This window comes from Dendropsophus ebraccatus, chromosome 1 (assembly GCF_027789765.1).
Source record: "Dendropsophus ebraccatus isolate aDenEbr1 chromosome 1, aDenEbr1.pat, whole genome shotgun sequence".
NCBI lineage: Eukaryota > Metazoa > Chordata > Amphibia > Anura > Hylidae > Dendropsophus > Dendropsophus ebraccatus.
Window position 1 is genome coordinate 1,949,703 of NC_091454.1, and position 15,242 is coordinate 1,964,944.

A 15,242-nucleotide genomic window follows, 5' to 3' on the forward strand; every position below is an offset into this window, starting at 1 on the left:
AGGGGGCTGGCTCCGCGGGTCCCTGAGGCGCCTAGCCTCCACTCGCACTCCCTCTGACATCAAACGTCGGGCCTCCTCCAGGACTTGCAACTCCTCCCGACGCTCTTCCTATGAGGCCTAGTCCCGGCACTCACAGACTTTCTGGCTGCCCCCTGTGACTGGTGGTCAGCCGCCGCCGCAGCTCCGGAGGCAGAAGCCGGTGCAGGGGAGACAGAGGCTGCCGCACCTGCCTGGCTCCCCGCACTGGAACCCCGCCGCGCTCCGGGATTCCTCCCAGCAGCCCTGCCAGACTGGGGTGGAGGAGACCGGACAGCAGGGGCTGGAGGGTCCTGGACAGGGCTCCCTACGCGGCGGGGCAAGTCAGGGCCGAGCCGCTCCGGTGGGCGCTGGCGGCGTACGGGGGGACGGGCACCTACCTTGCCCCTCACTTCCCCAAGGACCACAAGGATCTGGCAGCCCCATGACGCGCCGCAGCCTCCCTCAGAGAAGCCGTGAAGTCTTCTTCCTCCATGTCCACAGCCGCTTCCAGGTCCGGACAGGAGGAGCAAGTGAGTAAGCCCCTCCCCCCTTTCCTATATATCTGGCCCCCCAAAACACGCCTAACTATGCCCCCTGCCCCCTGATTGGTCCAGTGTAGCGTCCCTAGCCATCTGCTCCCTACCCCGTGCTCTCCTCAGCCCTACACCTCTTAACCCCCTGCTGCCCACCCCTTCATGTACGGGCTGCTGCTACATACCTCACAACTTTTGCAAAGAGCAAAGAGGGACATGTGCGCCACGCCCCCATAGCCACGCCCCCAAAGCAACACTCCATAGCCACACCCCATAGCAACCCTCCATAGCCACTCCCATATAGTCACCACATGCTGCTGACTGAATAGTGCCCTATACAGTATCCAACCCCCCAAAAATGTCCTATATAGTATCCAGTCCCCCATTATAGTGCCCCACATAGTATCCAATGCCCCCATATAGTGCCCCACATAGTAGCCTATGCCCCCATATAGTGCCCCACAGAGTAGCCAATCCCCCATATATGCCCCACATAGTAGCCAATGCCCCCATATAGTGCCCCACATAGTAGCCAATCCCCCATATAGTGCCCCCCATAGTAGCCAATGCCCCCATATAGTGCCCACATAGTATCCAATGCCCCCATATAGTGCCCCCCATAGTAGCCAATCCCCCCATATAGTGCCCCACATAGTAGCCAATCCCCCCATATAGTGCCCCACATAGTAGCCAATGCCCCATATAGTGCCCCCCATAGTAGCCAATGCCCCCATATAGTGCCCCACATAGTAGCCAATCCCCCATATAGCGCCCCAAATAGTAGCCAATGCCCCCATATAGTGCCCCACATAGTAGCCAATGCCCTCATATAGTGCCCCACAGAGTAGCCAATCCCCCATATAGTGCCCCACAGAGTAGCCAATCCCCCATATAGCGCCCCAAATAGTAGCCAATGCCCCCATATAGTGCCCCACATAGTAGCCAATGCCCTCATATAGTGCCCCACAGAGTAGCCAATCCCCCATATAGTGCCCCACAGAGTAGCCAATCCCCCATATATGCCCCACATAGTAGCCAATGCCCCATATAGTGCCCCCCATAGTAGCCAATGCCCCATATAGTGCCCCACATAGTAGCCAATCCCCCATATAGCGCCCCAAATAGTAGCCAATTAGTAGCCTCCCATTAGTGTGGCCCCAGCGGAAAAAACAATAAACCAGTAACTCACCTGTCCTCTGGTCCCAGCAGCTCCTCTCCCGGCAGAGCGCGCACTCCCATCATCCTCCGGGGCGGGCAGCGGAGTATACAGACACTGACTGTGCCGGAAGTGACCTGCAGCCTCCATTATGAATTACTTCCGGCACAGTCAGTGTCTCTGTACCCCGCTGCCCGACCCGGAGGATGACGGGAGTGCGCGCTCTGCCGGGAGAGGAGCTGCTGGGACCGGAGGACAGGTGAGTTACTGGTTTATTGTTTTTTTCGCTGTGGCCACATATAATGCGGGACACTGGGTGCCGTTCCGGGACCGCGGGACAGCACCCCGAAAACGGGACTGTCCCGCGAAATCCGGGACAGTTGGGAGGTATGCTGCTATGCTATGGCCGCTTTCGTCCTCCCTATACTACAGCGAAATAGCGACATCTTGTGGCGAAATTTCAACACGACCTCACCACTTACATACAAAAAGTACAGGCTTTTACGAAGGGTGCAACACCCGTGGTGGGACACCACACCTGTATGATTGCCCCCTCCCCCTCCTTCCCCTGTATGATTGCCCCCTCCCCCCCTCCCCCTGTGTGATTGCCCCCTCCCCCTCCTTCCCCTGTGTAATTGCCCCCTCCCCCTCCTGCCCCGGTGTAATTGCCCCCTTCCCCTCCTGCCCCAGTGTAATTGCCCCCTCCCCCTCCTACCCCATTATGATTGCCCCCTCCTTCCCCGATGTAATTGCCCCCTCCCCCTCCTGCCCTGGTGTAATTGCCTCCTCCCCCTCCTACCCCATTATGATTGCCCCCTCCTTCCCCGGTGTAATTGCCCTCTCCCACTCCTGCCCTGGTGTAATTGCCCCCTCTCCCTCCTACCCCATTATGATTGCCCCCTCCTTCCCTGGTGTAATTGCCCTCTCCCACTCCTGCCCTGGTGTAATTGCCCCCTATGATGGATCCTCACTGCTGGATGATGTGGTGGGAGGAGCCTGTCATGGATGGGCGGGGCTATTAACCCTTTAGTCTCTTATTACAGGGAACCTGTTGGTCATCACCCTTGTGAGTTATTACGGGACGCGGTTTCATCGGCCCCGGATGATCGCCATCGGTTGTCTGATCATGTTCCTGGGCAGCTGCCTGACCGCCACGCCGCATTTCATCATGACACGGTAAAAAGATGGCGGCTGGGACAGCGGCCAATCACATCGCCGGCACTAGATCTTTCCAGAGTTAGGGTACGTGCACACTGCGGAATCCCGATGGAAAACCGTCCTGTATCCCGCAGCTCGCACCCGCTCCCGGACTGTCAGGACTGGCGCTCATAGAGGCAGGACTGGCGGCACGGACACCGACTCTGCAGGTGATGTGGATGTAATCCATTGCCATGTGTACTGACCTGGGCACCTGAAGGGTTAACGGTTCTCTGGAGCTTCTCCTCCTCTCACCTGTGGGGGTTCCAGGCTGCAAACAGTCTGCTAGTATCTCTGCTCCGGATAGTCCTGTGCTTTGTTCTCTGCTCCGGCTAGTCCTGTGCTTTGTTCTCTGCTCCGGATAGTCCTGTGCTTTGTTCTCTGCTCCGAATAGTCCTGTGCTTTGTTCTCTGCTCCGGCTAGTCCTGTGCTTTGTTCTCTGCTCCGGATAGTCCTGTGCTTTGTTCTCTGCTCCGGCTAGTCCTGTGCTTTGTTCTCTGCTCCGGCTAGTCCTGTGCTTTGTTCTCTGCTCCGGCTAGTCCTGTGCTTTGTTCTCTGCTCCGGATAGTCCTGTGCTTTGTTCTCTGCTCCGGATAGTCCTGTGCTTTGTTCTCTGCTCCGGATAGTCCTGTGCTTTGTTCTCTGCTCCGGATAGTCCTGTGCTTTGTTCTCTGCTCCGGATAGTCCTGTGCTTTGTTCTCTGCTCCGGATAGTCCTGTGCTTTGTTCTCTGCTCCGGATAGTCCTGTGCTTTGTTCTGCTCCGGATAGTCCTGTGCTTTGTTCTCTGCTCCGGATAGTCCTGTGCTTTGTTCTGCTCCGGCTAGTCCTGTGCTTTGTTCTCTGCTCCGGATAGTCCTGTGCTTTGTTCTCTGCTCCGGATATTCCTGTGCTTTGTTCTGCTCCGGATAGTCCTGTGCTTTGTCCTCTGCTCTGGTTAGTCCTGTGCTTTGTTCTCTGCTCCGGATAGTCCTGTGCTTTCTTCTCTGCTCCGGATAGTCCTGTGCTTTGTTCTGCTCCGGCTAGTCCTGTGCTTTGTTCTCTGCTCCGGATAGTCCTGTGCTTTGTTCTCTGCTCCGGATAGTCCTGTGCTTTGTTCTGCTCCGGATAGTCCTGTGCTTTGTCCTCTGCTCTGGTTAGTCCTGTGCTTTGTTCTCTGCTCCGGATAGTCCTGTGCTTTCTTCTCTGCTCCGGATAGTCCTGTGCTTTGTTCTCTGTTCCGGATAGTCCTGTGCTTTGTTCTGCTCCGGATAGTCCTGTGCTTTGTTCTCTGCTCCGGATAGTCCTGTGCTTTTTTCTCTGCTCCGGATAGTCCTGTGCTTTGTTCTCGGCTCGGGCTAGTCCTGTGCTTTGTTCTCTGCTCCGGATAGTCCTGTGCTTTGTTCTCTGCTCCAGATAGTCCTGTGCTTTGTTCTCGGCTCGGGCTAGTCCTGTGCTTTGTTCTCTGCTCCGGGTAGTCCTGTGCTTTGTTCTCGGCTCGGGCTAGTCCTGTGCTTTGTTCTCTGCTCTGGATAGTCCTGTGCTTTGTTCTCTGCTCCAGCTAGTCCTGTGCTTTGTTCTCTGCTCCGGATAGTCCTGTGCTTTGTTCTCGGCTCGGGCTAGTCCTGTGCTTTGTTCTGCTCCGGATAGTCCTGTGCTTTGTTCTCTGCTCCGGATAGTCATGTGCTTTGTTCTCGGCTCGGGCTAGTCCTGTGCTTTGTTCTCTGCTCCGGCTAGTCCTGTGCTTTGTTCTCTGCTCCGGCTAGTCCTGTGCTTTGTTCTCTGCTCCGGGTAGTCCTGTGCTTTGTTCTCGGCTCGGGCTAGTCCTGTGCTTTGTTCTCTGCTCCGGATAGTCCTGTGCTTTGTTCTCTGCTCCGGATAGTCATGTGCTTTGTTCTCGGCTCGGGCTAGTCCTGTGCTTTGTTATCTGCTCCAGCTAGTCCTGTGCTTTGTTCTCTGCTCCGGATAGTCCTGTGCTTTGTTCTTTGCTCTGGATAGTCCTGTGCTTTGTTCTCTGCTCCGGCTAGTCCTGTGCTTTGTTCTCTGCTCCGGATAGTCCTGTGCTTTGTTCTGCTCCGGATAGTCCTGTGCTTTGTTCTCTGCTCCGGATAGTCATGTGCTTTGTTCTCTGCTCCGGCTAGTCCTGTGCTTTGTTCTCTGCTCCGGCTAGTCCTGTGCTTTGTTCTCTGCTCCGGCTAGTCCTGTGCTTTGTTCTCTGCTCCGGCTAGTCCTGTGCTTTGTTCTCTGCTCCGGCTAGTCCTGTGCTTTGTTCTCTGCTCCGGCTAGTCCTGTGCTTTGTTCTCTGCTCCGGCTAGTCCTGTGCTTTGTTCTCTGCTCCGGCTAGTCCTGTGCTTTGTTCTCTGCTCCGGATAGTCCTGTGCTTTGTTCTCGGCTCGGGCTAGTCCTGTGCTTTGTTCTGCTCCGGATAGTCCTGTGCTTTGTTCTCTGCTCCGGCTAGTCCTGTGCTTTGTTCTCTGCTCCGGATAGTCCTGTGCTTTGTTCTCTGCTCCGGATAGTCCTGTGCTTTGTTCTCTGCTCCGGCTAGTCCTGTGCTTTGTTCTCTGCTCCGGATAGTCCTGTGCTTTGTTCTCGGCTCGGGCTAGTCCTGTGCTTTGTTCTGCTCCGGATAGTCCTGTGCTTTGTTCTCTGCTCCGGCTAGTCCTGTGCTTTGTTCTCTGCTCCGGATAGTCCTGTGCTTTGTTCTCGGCTCGGGCTAGTCCTGTGCTTTGTTCTGCTCCGGATAGTCCTGTGCTTTGTTCTCTGCTCCGGCTAGTCCTGTGCTTTGTTCTCTGCTCCGGATAGTCCTGTGCTTTGTTCTCGGCTCGGGCTAGTCCTGTGCTTTGTTCTGCTCCGGATAGTCCTGTGCTTTGTTCTCTGCTCCGGCTAGTCCTGTGCTTTGTTCGGAACAGTGACAAAAGGAAAACTGTGTGAACAACTAATAAAAAACGTCCGCTGTTGGCAAAAGACATCCGAAAATAATGATCATGTTCATTATTTTTACGCCCGCGGTAAAAATGTCCGTTATTCAATACAGTGTGCGCATTGAACGTCCGTCTTCCCATTGACTTTAATGCATTGACATTGCAGCCAGTTAAATCGCGAGAATAAAGGACGTTATTTTAAATATCAATATCGTCCGCCTTTTCTCTATTTTTGATGCTGTGTGAACATAGCCATATACACTGACTAGGGTGCAGGGGACGGGAGACAGACAAAGGCTGTCATCGTGGTTGTCACCCTGCTGTCGGGCCTAGCTGGGGCAATCGGCAGGGACAGAGGTTGGGGTAGGCTGCGGGCTCACGTTCCTCTGCCCTGACAGACTCTGGCCGCACATATTTCCGTCCGTGTTACACGCTCCACAGGTTCATTCTTTGGACGGACGGCAGAATCCGCAACAGGTTTTCCGCCAGGATTCCACAGATTGCACGTACCCTTATAACTAGTGATACAAAGCAGCAAACCCTCTGCGAATAGCTGGATACACGATACCTGCACTGCCGGCAGCCACCACTAGGGGGAGCTCAGTGCACACTGGGTTATCACTGAGGAATAGGCTGTATGCAGTCAGCTCCTCAGCTCCCCCTAGTGGTGGCTCTAAGAAACTGAATGTGAGCAGGTCCCTGTGAGCGAGGAGGCCGCTGATGATTGGTTATTATCTGCAGGTATCAGTATGAGGGAGCGGCCGCCTACTCATCAGACAACTTCACCTCACATCAACACCTGTGTCTGGCCAATCAGAGCCGAGCGACGGCCCCCGAGGTTCCTGAAGGTTCTGTCATTTCTTTTTGGTTTCCTACCTGTACATTCCACTTAAAGAGGATTGTGCCGGGGTGACAGGCTCCCGACCCCCCGTTACAGCCCCCTATACTCACCTGATCCCGCCGGGTCACGGAGATATGAGCGCCTGAAGCCCGGCGCGGGCGCTCACAGGAGAGTCCGATGCCCATAGAGAATGACAGAGAATGAATGGGGAGTCCGATGCTCCGTCATTCTCTATGGGCATCGGACTCTCTTGTGAGCGCGCGCGCCGGGCTTCAGGCGCTCATATCTCCGTGACCCGACCGGATCAGGAAGCGGGATCAGGTGAGTATAGGGGGCTGTAACGGGGGGTCGGGAGCCTGTCACCCTGGCACGGGGGGTGACAGGTCTCCTTTAAATATACAGTCACCTCCACAGCTGCACTCACTATTCTGCTGTTACATCATGTCTCATCCTCCAGAGCTGCACTCACTATTCTGCTGTTACATCGTGTCTCCTCCTCCAGAGCTGCACTCACTATTCTGCTGTTACCTCATGTCTCATCCTCCAGAGCTTCACTCACTATTCTGCTGTTACATCATGAGTGAAGCTCTGGAGGATGAGACATGAGGTAACAGCAGAATAGTGAGTGCAGCTCTGGAGGAGGAGACACTATACTGCTGTTACATCATATCTCCTCCTCCAGAGCTGCACTCACTATTCTGCTGTTACATCATGTCTCATCCTCCAGAGCTGCACTCACTATTCTGCTGTTACATTATGTCTCATCCTCCAGAGCTGCACTCACTATTCTGCTGTTACACCATGTCTCATCCTCCAGAGCTGCACTCACTATTCTGCTGTTACATCCTGTCTCCTCCTCCAGAGCTGCACTCACTATTCTGCTCTTACATCCTGTCTCATCCTCCAGAGCTGCACTCACTATTCTGCTGTTACATTATGTCTCATCCTCCAGAACTGCACTCACTATTCTGCTGTTACATCATGTCTCATCCTCCAGAGCTGCACTCACTATTCTGCTGTTACATCATGTCTCATCCTCCAGAGCTGCACTCACTATTCTGCTGTTACATCATGTCTCATCCTCCAGAGCTGCACTCACTATTCTGCTGTTACATCATGTCTCATCCTCCAGAGCTGCACTCACTATTCTGCTCTTACATCCTGTCTCATCCTCCAGAGCTGCACTCACTATTCTGCTGTTACATCATGTCTCATCCTCCAGAACTGCACTCACTATTCTGCTGTTACATCCTGTCTCATCCTCCAGAGCTGCACTTACTATTCTGCTGTTACATCATGTCTCATCCTCCAGAGCTGCACTCACTATTCTGCTGTTACATCATGTCTCATCCTCCAGAGCTGCACTCACTATTCTGCTGTTACATCATGTCTCATCCTCCAGAGCTGCACTCACTATTCTGCTGTTACATCATGTCTCATCCTCCAGAGCTGCACTCACTATTCTGCTGTTACATCATGTCTCATCCTCCAGAGCTGCACTCACTATTCTGCTGTTACATCCTGTCTCATCCTCCAGAGCTGCAGTCACTATTCTGCTGTTACATCATGTCTCATCCCCCAGAGCTGCACTCACTATACTGCTGTTACATCATGTCTCATCCTCCAGAGCTGCACTCACTATACTGCTGTTACATCATGTCTCATCTACCAGAGCTGCACTCACTATTCTGCTGTTACATCATTGATAGCTCTGATAAGATGATAGTTTGGGGGCTACCTGTGAGGTCACTGGGTTCTAGTATGTGATATGGTAACCAGTGAGCGCCCCCTATCTGTTATCAGTTTGCCAAGCAGGATCCTCTGAGTCTCTGATGTGGATTTTCGTTCTCATCGGGAATATTCTACAAGGGATCGGAGAGACTCCCATCGAGCCCCTCGGATTGTCCTACGTGGACGACTTCGCCAAACCGGAAAATTCTCCATTTTATATTGGTAAGTAATAGTGTGGTGACCCCCGGAGGTGTTATATCGGGGGGACGGCCGGTCACTTGCTAGGTGTTGTAGTGCGGGCACACAGGTGGGATGGCCGAGATACAGCCGGACCTTAGGGGTTTGTCATGTGACACCAGGGCCTGGTGGGCACACAGGTGGGATGGCCGAGATACAGCCGGACCTTAGGGGTTTGTCATGTGACACCAGGGCCTGGTGGGCACACAGGTGGGATGGCCGAGATACAGCCGGACCTTAGGGGTTTGTCATGTGACACCAGGGCCTGGTGGGCACACAGGTGGGATGGCCGAGATACAGCCGGACCTTAGGGGTTTGTCATGTGACACCAGGGCCTGGTGGGCACACAGGTGGGATGGCACGCCTGCTGTTATAGTGTAAGGCCGGTTGTACCCTTCTCCCCTGTGGTCGGTGTCCTGTAGGGTCCCTTGGGATAGTGTAGTCACAGGTGGTCAGAGCGGTGTAGTGTCCCTCCCGGATAGTAGGACCCCCCACCCACAGATAGGGGAGAGGTCCCAAGGTTGTGGTGTATATACTGTGCAGGTGGTCAGAGCGGTGTAGTGTCCCTCCCGGATAGTAGGACCCCCCACCCACAGATAGGGGAGAGGTCCCAAGGTTGTGGTGTATATACTGTGCAGGTGGTCAGAGCGGTGTAGTGTCCCTCCCGGATAGTAGGACCACCCACCCACAGATAGGAGAGGTCCCAAGGTTGTGGTGTATATACTGTGCAGGTGGTCAGAGCGGTGTAGTGACCCTCCCGGATAGTAGGACCCCCCACCCACAGATAGGGGAGAGGTCCCAAGGTTGTGGTGTATATACTGTGCAGGTGGTCAGAGCGGTGTAGTGTCCCTCCCGGATAGTAGGACCCCCCACCCACAGATAGGAGAGAGGTCCCAAGGTTGTGGTGTATATACTGTGCAGGTGGTCAGAGCGGTGTAGTGTCCCTCCCGGATAGTAGGACCCCCCACCCACAGATAGGGGAGAGGTCCCAAGGTTGTGGTGTATATACTGTGCAGGTGGTCAGAGCGGTGTAGTGTCCCTCCCGGATAGTAGGACCCCCCACCCACAGATAGGAGAGGTCCCAAGGTTGTGGTGTATATACTGTGCAGGTGGTCAGAGCGGTGTAGTGACCCTCCCGGATAGTAGGACCCCCCACCCACAGATAGGGGAGAGGTCCCAAGGTTGTGGTGTATATACTGTGCAGGTGGTCAGAGCGGTGTAGTGTCCCTCCCGGATAGTAGGACCCCCCACCCACAGATAGGGGAGATGTCCCAAGGTTGTGGTGTATATACTGTGCAGGTGGTCAGAGCGGTGTAGTGTCCCTCCCGGATAGTAGGACCCCCCACCCACAGATAGGGGAGAGGCCCCAAGGTTGTGGTGTATATACTGTGCAGGTGGTCAGAGCGGTGTAGTGTCCCTCCCGGATAGTAGGACCCCCCACCCACAGATAGGGGAGAGGTCCCAAGGTTGTGGTGTATATACTGTGCAGGTGGTCAGAGCGATGTAGTGTCCCTCCCGGATAGTAGGACCCCCCACCCACAGATAGGGGAGAGGTCCCAAGGTTGTGGTGTATATACTGAGCAGGTGGAGGTGAGTAGTGTAGTGTCCCTCCCGGATAGTAGGACCCCCCACCCACAGATAGGGGAGAGGTCCCAAGGGTGCGGTGTATATACTGTGCAGGTGGACAGAGCGGTGTAGTGTCCCTCCCGGATAGTAGGACCCCCCACCCACAGATAGGGGAGAGGTCCCAAGGTTGTGGTGTATATACTGTGCAGGTGGTCAGAGCGGTGTAGTGGCCCTCCCGGATAGTAGGACCCCCCACCCACAGATAGGGGAGAGGTCCCAAGGTTGTGGTGTATATACTGTGCAGGTGGTCAGAGCGGTGTAGTGTCCCTCCCGGATAGTAGGACCCCCACCCACAGATAGGGGAGAGGTCCCAAGGTTGTGGTGTATATACTGTGCAGGTGGTCAGAGCGGTGTAGTGTCCCTCCCGGATAGTAGGACCCCCCACCCACAGATAGGGGAGAGGTCCCAAGGTTGTGGTGTATATACTGTGCAGGTGGTCAGAGCGGTGTAGTGTCCCTCCCGGATAGTAGGACCCCCCCACCCACAGATAGGGGAGATGTCCCAAGGTTGCGGTGTATATACTGTGCAGGTGGTCAGAGCGGTGTAGTGACCCTCCCGGATAGTAGGACCCCCCCACCCACAGATAGGGGAGAGGTCCCAAGGTTGTGGTGTGTGCTGTGCAGGTGGTCAGAGCGGTGTAGTGTCCCTCCCGGATAGTAGGACCCCCCACCCACAGATAGGAGAGGTCCCAAGGTTGTGGTGTATATACTGTGCAGGTGGTCAGAGCGGTGTAGTGTCCCTCCCGGATAGTAGGACCCCCCCACCCACAGATAGGAGAGAGGTCCCAAGGGTGCGGTGTATATACTGTGCAGGTGGTCAGAGCGGTGTAGTGTCCCTCCCGGATAGTAGGACCCCCCACCCACAGATAGGGGAGAGGTCCCAAGGTTGCGGTGTATATACTGTGCAGGTGGTCAGAGCGGTGTAGTGACCCTCCCGGATAGTAGGACCCCCCCACCCACAGATAGGAGAGAGGTCCCAAGGGTGCGGTGTATATACTGTGCAGGTGGTCAGAGCGGTGTAGTGACCCTCCCGGATAGTAGGACCCCCCACCCTCAGATAGGGGAGATGTCCCAAGGTTGTGGTGTATATACTGTGCAGGTGGTCAGAGCGGTGTAGTGTCCCTCCCGGATAGTAGGACCCCCCCACCCACAGATAGGAGAGAGGTCCCAAGGTTGTGGTGTATATACTGTGCAGGTGGCCAGAGCGGTGTAGTGTCCCTCCCGGATAGTAGGACCCCCCACCCACAGATAGGGGAGAGGTCCCAAGGTTGTGGTGTATATACTGTGCAGGTGGTCAGAGCGGTGTAGTGTCCCTCCCGGATAGTAGGACCCCCCACCCACAGATAGGGGAGAGGTCCCAAGGTTGTGGTGTATATACTGTGCAGGTGGTCAGAGCGATGTAGTGTCCCTCCCGGATAGTAGGACCCCCCACCCACAGATAGGGGAGAGGTCCCAAGGTTGCGGTGTATATACTGTGCAGGTGGTCAGAGCGGTGTAGTGACCCTCCCGGATAGTAGGACCCCCCACCCACAGATAGGAGAGAGGTCCCAAGGTTGTGGTGTATATACTGTGCAGGTGGTCAGAGTGGTGTAGTGTCCCTCCCGGATAGTAGGACCCCCCACCCACAGATAGGAGAGAGGTCCCAAGGTTGTGGTGTATATACTGTGCAGGTGGTCAGAGCGGTGTAGTGTCCCTCCCGGATAGTAGGACCCCCCACCCACAGATAGGGGAGAGGTCCCAAGGTTGTGGTGTATATACTGTGCAGGTGGTCAGAGCGGTGTAGTGTCCCTCCCGGATAGTAGGACCCCCCACCCACAGATAGGGGAGATGTCCCAAGGTTGTGGTGTATATACTGTGCAGGTGGTCAGAGCGGGGTAGTGTCCCTCCCGGATAGTAGGACCCCCCCCCACCCACAGATAGGAGAGAGGTCCCAAGGGTGCGGTGTATATACTGTGCAGGTGGTCAGAGCGGTGTAGTGTCCCTCCCGGATAGTAGGACCTCCCACCCACAGATAGGGGAGAGGTCCCAAGGTTGTGGTGTATATACTGTGCAGGTGGTCAGAGCGGTGTAGTGTCCCTCCCGGATAGTAGGACCCCCCACCCACAGATAGGGGAGAGGTCCCAAGGTTGCGGTGTATATACTGTGCAGGTGGTCAGAGCGGTGTAGTGTCCCTCCCGGATAGTAGGACCCCCCACCCACAAATAGGGGAGAGGTCCCAAGGTTGTGGTGTATATACTGTGCAGGTGGTCAGAGCGGTGTAGTGTCCCTCCCGGATAGTAGGACCCCCCACCCACAGATAGGGGAGAGGTCCCAAGGTTGTGGTGTATATACTGTGCAGGTGGTCAGAGCGGTGTAGTGACCCTCCCGGATAGTAGGACCCCCCCACCCACAGATAGGGGAGAGGTCCCAAGGTTGTGGTGTATATACTGTGCAGGTGGTCAGAGCGGTGTAGTGTCCCTCCCGGATAGTAGGACCCCCCACCCACAGATAGGGGAGAGGTCCCAAGGTTGTGGTGTATATACTGTGCAGGTGGTCAGAGCGGTGTAGTGACCCTCCCGGATAGTAGTAGGACCCCCCACCCACAGATAGGGGAGAGGTCCCAAGGTTGTGGTGTATATACTGTGCAGGTGGTCAGAGTGGTGTAGTGTCCCTCCCGGATAGTAGGACCCCCCACCCACAGATAGGAGAGAGGTCCCAAGGTTGCGGTGTATATACTGTGCAGGTGGTCAGAGCGGTGTAGTGTCCCTCCCGGATAGTAGGACCCCCCACCCACAGATAGGGGAGAGGTCCCAAGGTTGTGGTGTATATACTGTGCAGGTGGTCAGAGCGGTGTAGTGTCCCTCCCGGATAGTAGGACCCCCCACCCACAGATAGGGGAGAGGTCCCAAGGTTGTGGTGTATATACTGTGCAGGTGGTCAGAGCGGTGTAGTGTCCCTCCCGGATAGTAGGACCCCCCACCCACAGATAGGGGAGAGGTCCCAAGGTTGTGGTGTATATACTGTGCAGGTGGTCAGAGCGGTGTAGTGACCCTCCCGGATAGTAGGACCCCCCACCCACAGATAGGGGAGAGGTCCCAAGGTTGTGGTGTATATACTGTGCAGGTGGTCAGAGCGGTGTAGTGACCCTCCCGGATAGTAGGACCCCCCACCCACAGATAGGGGAGAGGTCCCAAGGGTGCGGTGTATATACTGTGCAGGTGGAGGTGAATAATCACAGACTCGGGGGATAACGGTGACTTGGTTACTACTCATTAATGTGCAGCAGGTAACACAACGGACCTTCAGGTACTGATACAGGGCCAATAATTACACGGCCATAGAACCACCAGATCTGTGGGATAAGTGCTGAGTGGGATGTAGTGGAGGTGATAAGGTTGTACTGAGGTAGTAGAGAGGAGGGGGCTGTGAGGGTCTCACTAGTAATGGGCTCTGCCGGGATGATGGAGTGTAGAGAAGAATACTTGTAGGAGAAGAATATGAAGAAGACCTATTGACCTTTCCTATAGTCTTCACACCACCTGATGCCCACTAACGTTGGCTGAACCGTACTAATGGGTGACACAGGCCCCAGACCTTGTTACCTGGGATAAGCAGGGTGCTGAGGGTTCCCTGCTGACACCCGCACTGCGAGATGGAGTTCATAGGCTTACTGCAACTTTGCTCTATCCGGACCAGTTCCTAGCTCTGTGGCTCTATAGTGGATACTGTCCTGCACTGTAACTTCTCCTTGTCCACAGCGTGGGTTGAGGTTATCGTTGGGCCAGTCCTCTCCTGGGAGGTTTAACACTGCATAGTGCTTGGTGTAGGTACTTGTGAGAAGGTTGGTAACAGTGCACTGTCCTACATCCTTCCCATGCGGTGTACTGGCTAAGACTGACTACTTGGAGACCTGGCAGAGGGCCCGGGCCCAGATAGGAGCGCTGTGGAGAGCTATCTGAGCTGCGTCCTCTCTCCAAACTGTCCCAAACAGAAGACTCTTGCTTCTCCCCCACTCATGGGACTGACTTCCTCTACAGCGTGTAAGGTGCGCCGTGATTGGATGAACAGAGTGCAATAGAAGAACAGAGAATCTGGTGACACAAACACAATAACCCTTAGTATTATGTATGTGTATATGGAAGCTGCACAGCTGAAGGATCACAGTGACATCTAGTGGTCAACTCTTAATACTACTTTCACCATAAAAAGTACAGACTTTGGCAATGGGTGTATGTAACAGTAACACCCCTAGGGGTACACCACAATAATACTGGAGGATTGATGTAAAGTCTGATCAGACAGCTTATATCTCATCCTCCAGAGCTGCACTCACTATTCTGCTGTTACATGTTCCTTGGCTCAGGCCCTTTACTATACCTGTGTAGGTATATGTGGTGCTTAGCAGAGCTGGGCAGACACTGAACCAGCAGGGAGTAATAATGTATGTTATATGGGGGGGGACCTGGAGGATATTATATGGGGGGGCCTGGAGGATGTTATATGGGGGGGACCTGGAGGATGTTATATGGGGGGGCCTGGAGGATGTTATATGGGGGGGGGACCTGGAGGATGTTATATGGGGGGGACCTGGAGGATGTTATATGGGGGGACCTGGAGGATATTATATGGGGGGGGACCTGGAGGATGTTATATGGGGGGACCTGGAGGATGTTATATGGGGGGACCTGGAGGATATTATATGGGGGGGACCTGGAGGATGTTATATGGGGGGACCTGGAGGATATTATATGGGGGGGGACCTGGAGGATATTATATGGGGGGGGCCTGGAGGATGTTATATGGGGGGGGACCTGGAGGATGTTATATGGGGGGGCCTGGAGGATGTTATATGGGGGGGCCTGGAGGATGTTATATGGGGGGGGGCCTGGAAGATGTTATATGGGGGGGGGGAACTGGAGGATGTTATATGGGGGGACCTGGAGGATGTTATATGGGGGGGACCTGGAGGATGTTATATGGGGGGGGGGACCTGGAGGATGTTATATGGGGGGGGGGGGACCTGGAGG

General features: G+C 54.9%; 1 protein-coding gene across 1 annotated transcript in view; it reads left to right on the top strand.

Annotated features, from left to right (window-relative positions):
* LOC138786709 (solute carrier organic anion transporter family member 1A2-like) overlaps positions 1-15,242 on the top strand; it is a 47,911-nt gene that overhangs the window by 9,779 nt on the left and 22,890 nt on the right. Inside the window, exons 4-6 of the mRNA XM_069963708.1 lie at positions 2,751-2,883; positions 6,544-6,650; positions 8,447-8,596. Coding sequence (XP_069819809.1) covers positions 2,751-2,883; positions 6,544-6,650; positions 8,447-8,596 — 390 coding nt within the window. The remainder of the gene's footprint in view (positions 1-2,750; positions 2,884-6,543; positions 6,651-8,446; positions 8,597-15,242) is intronic.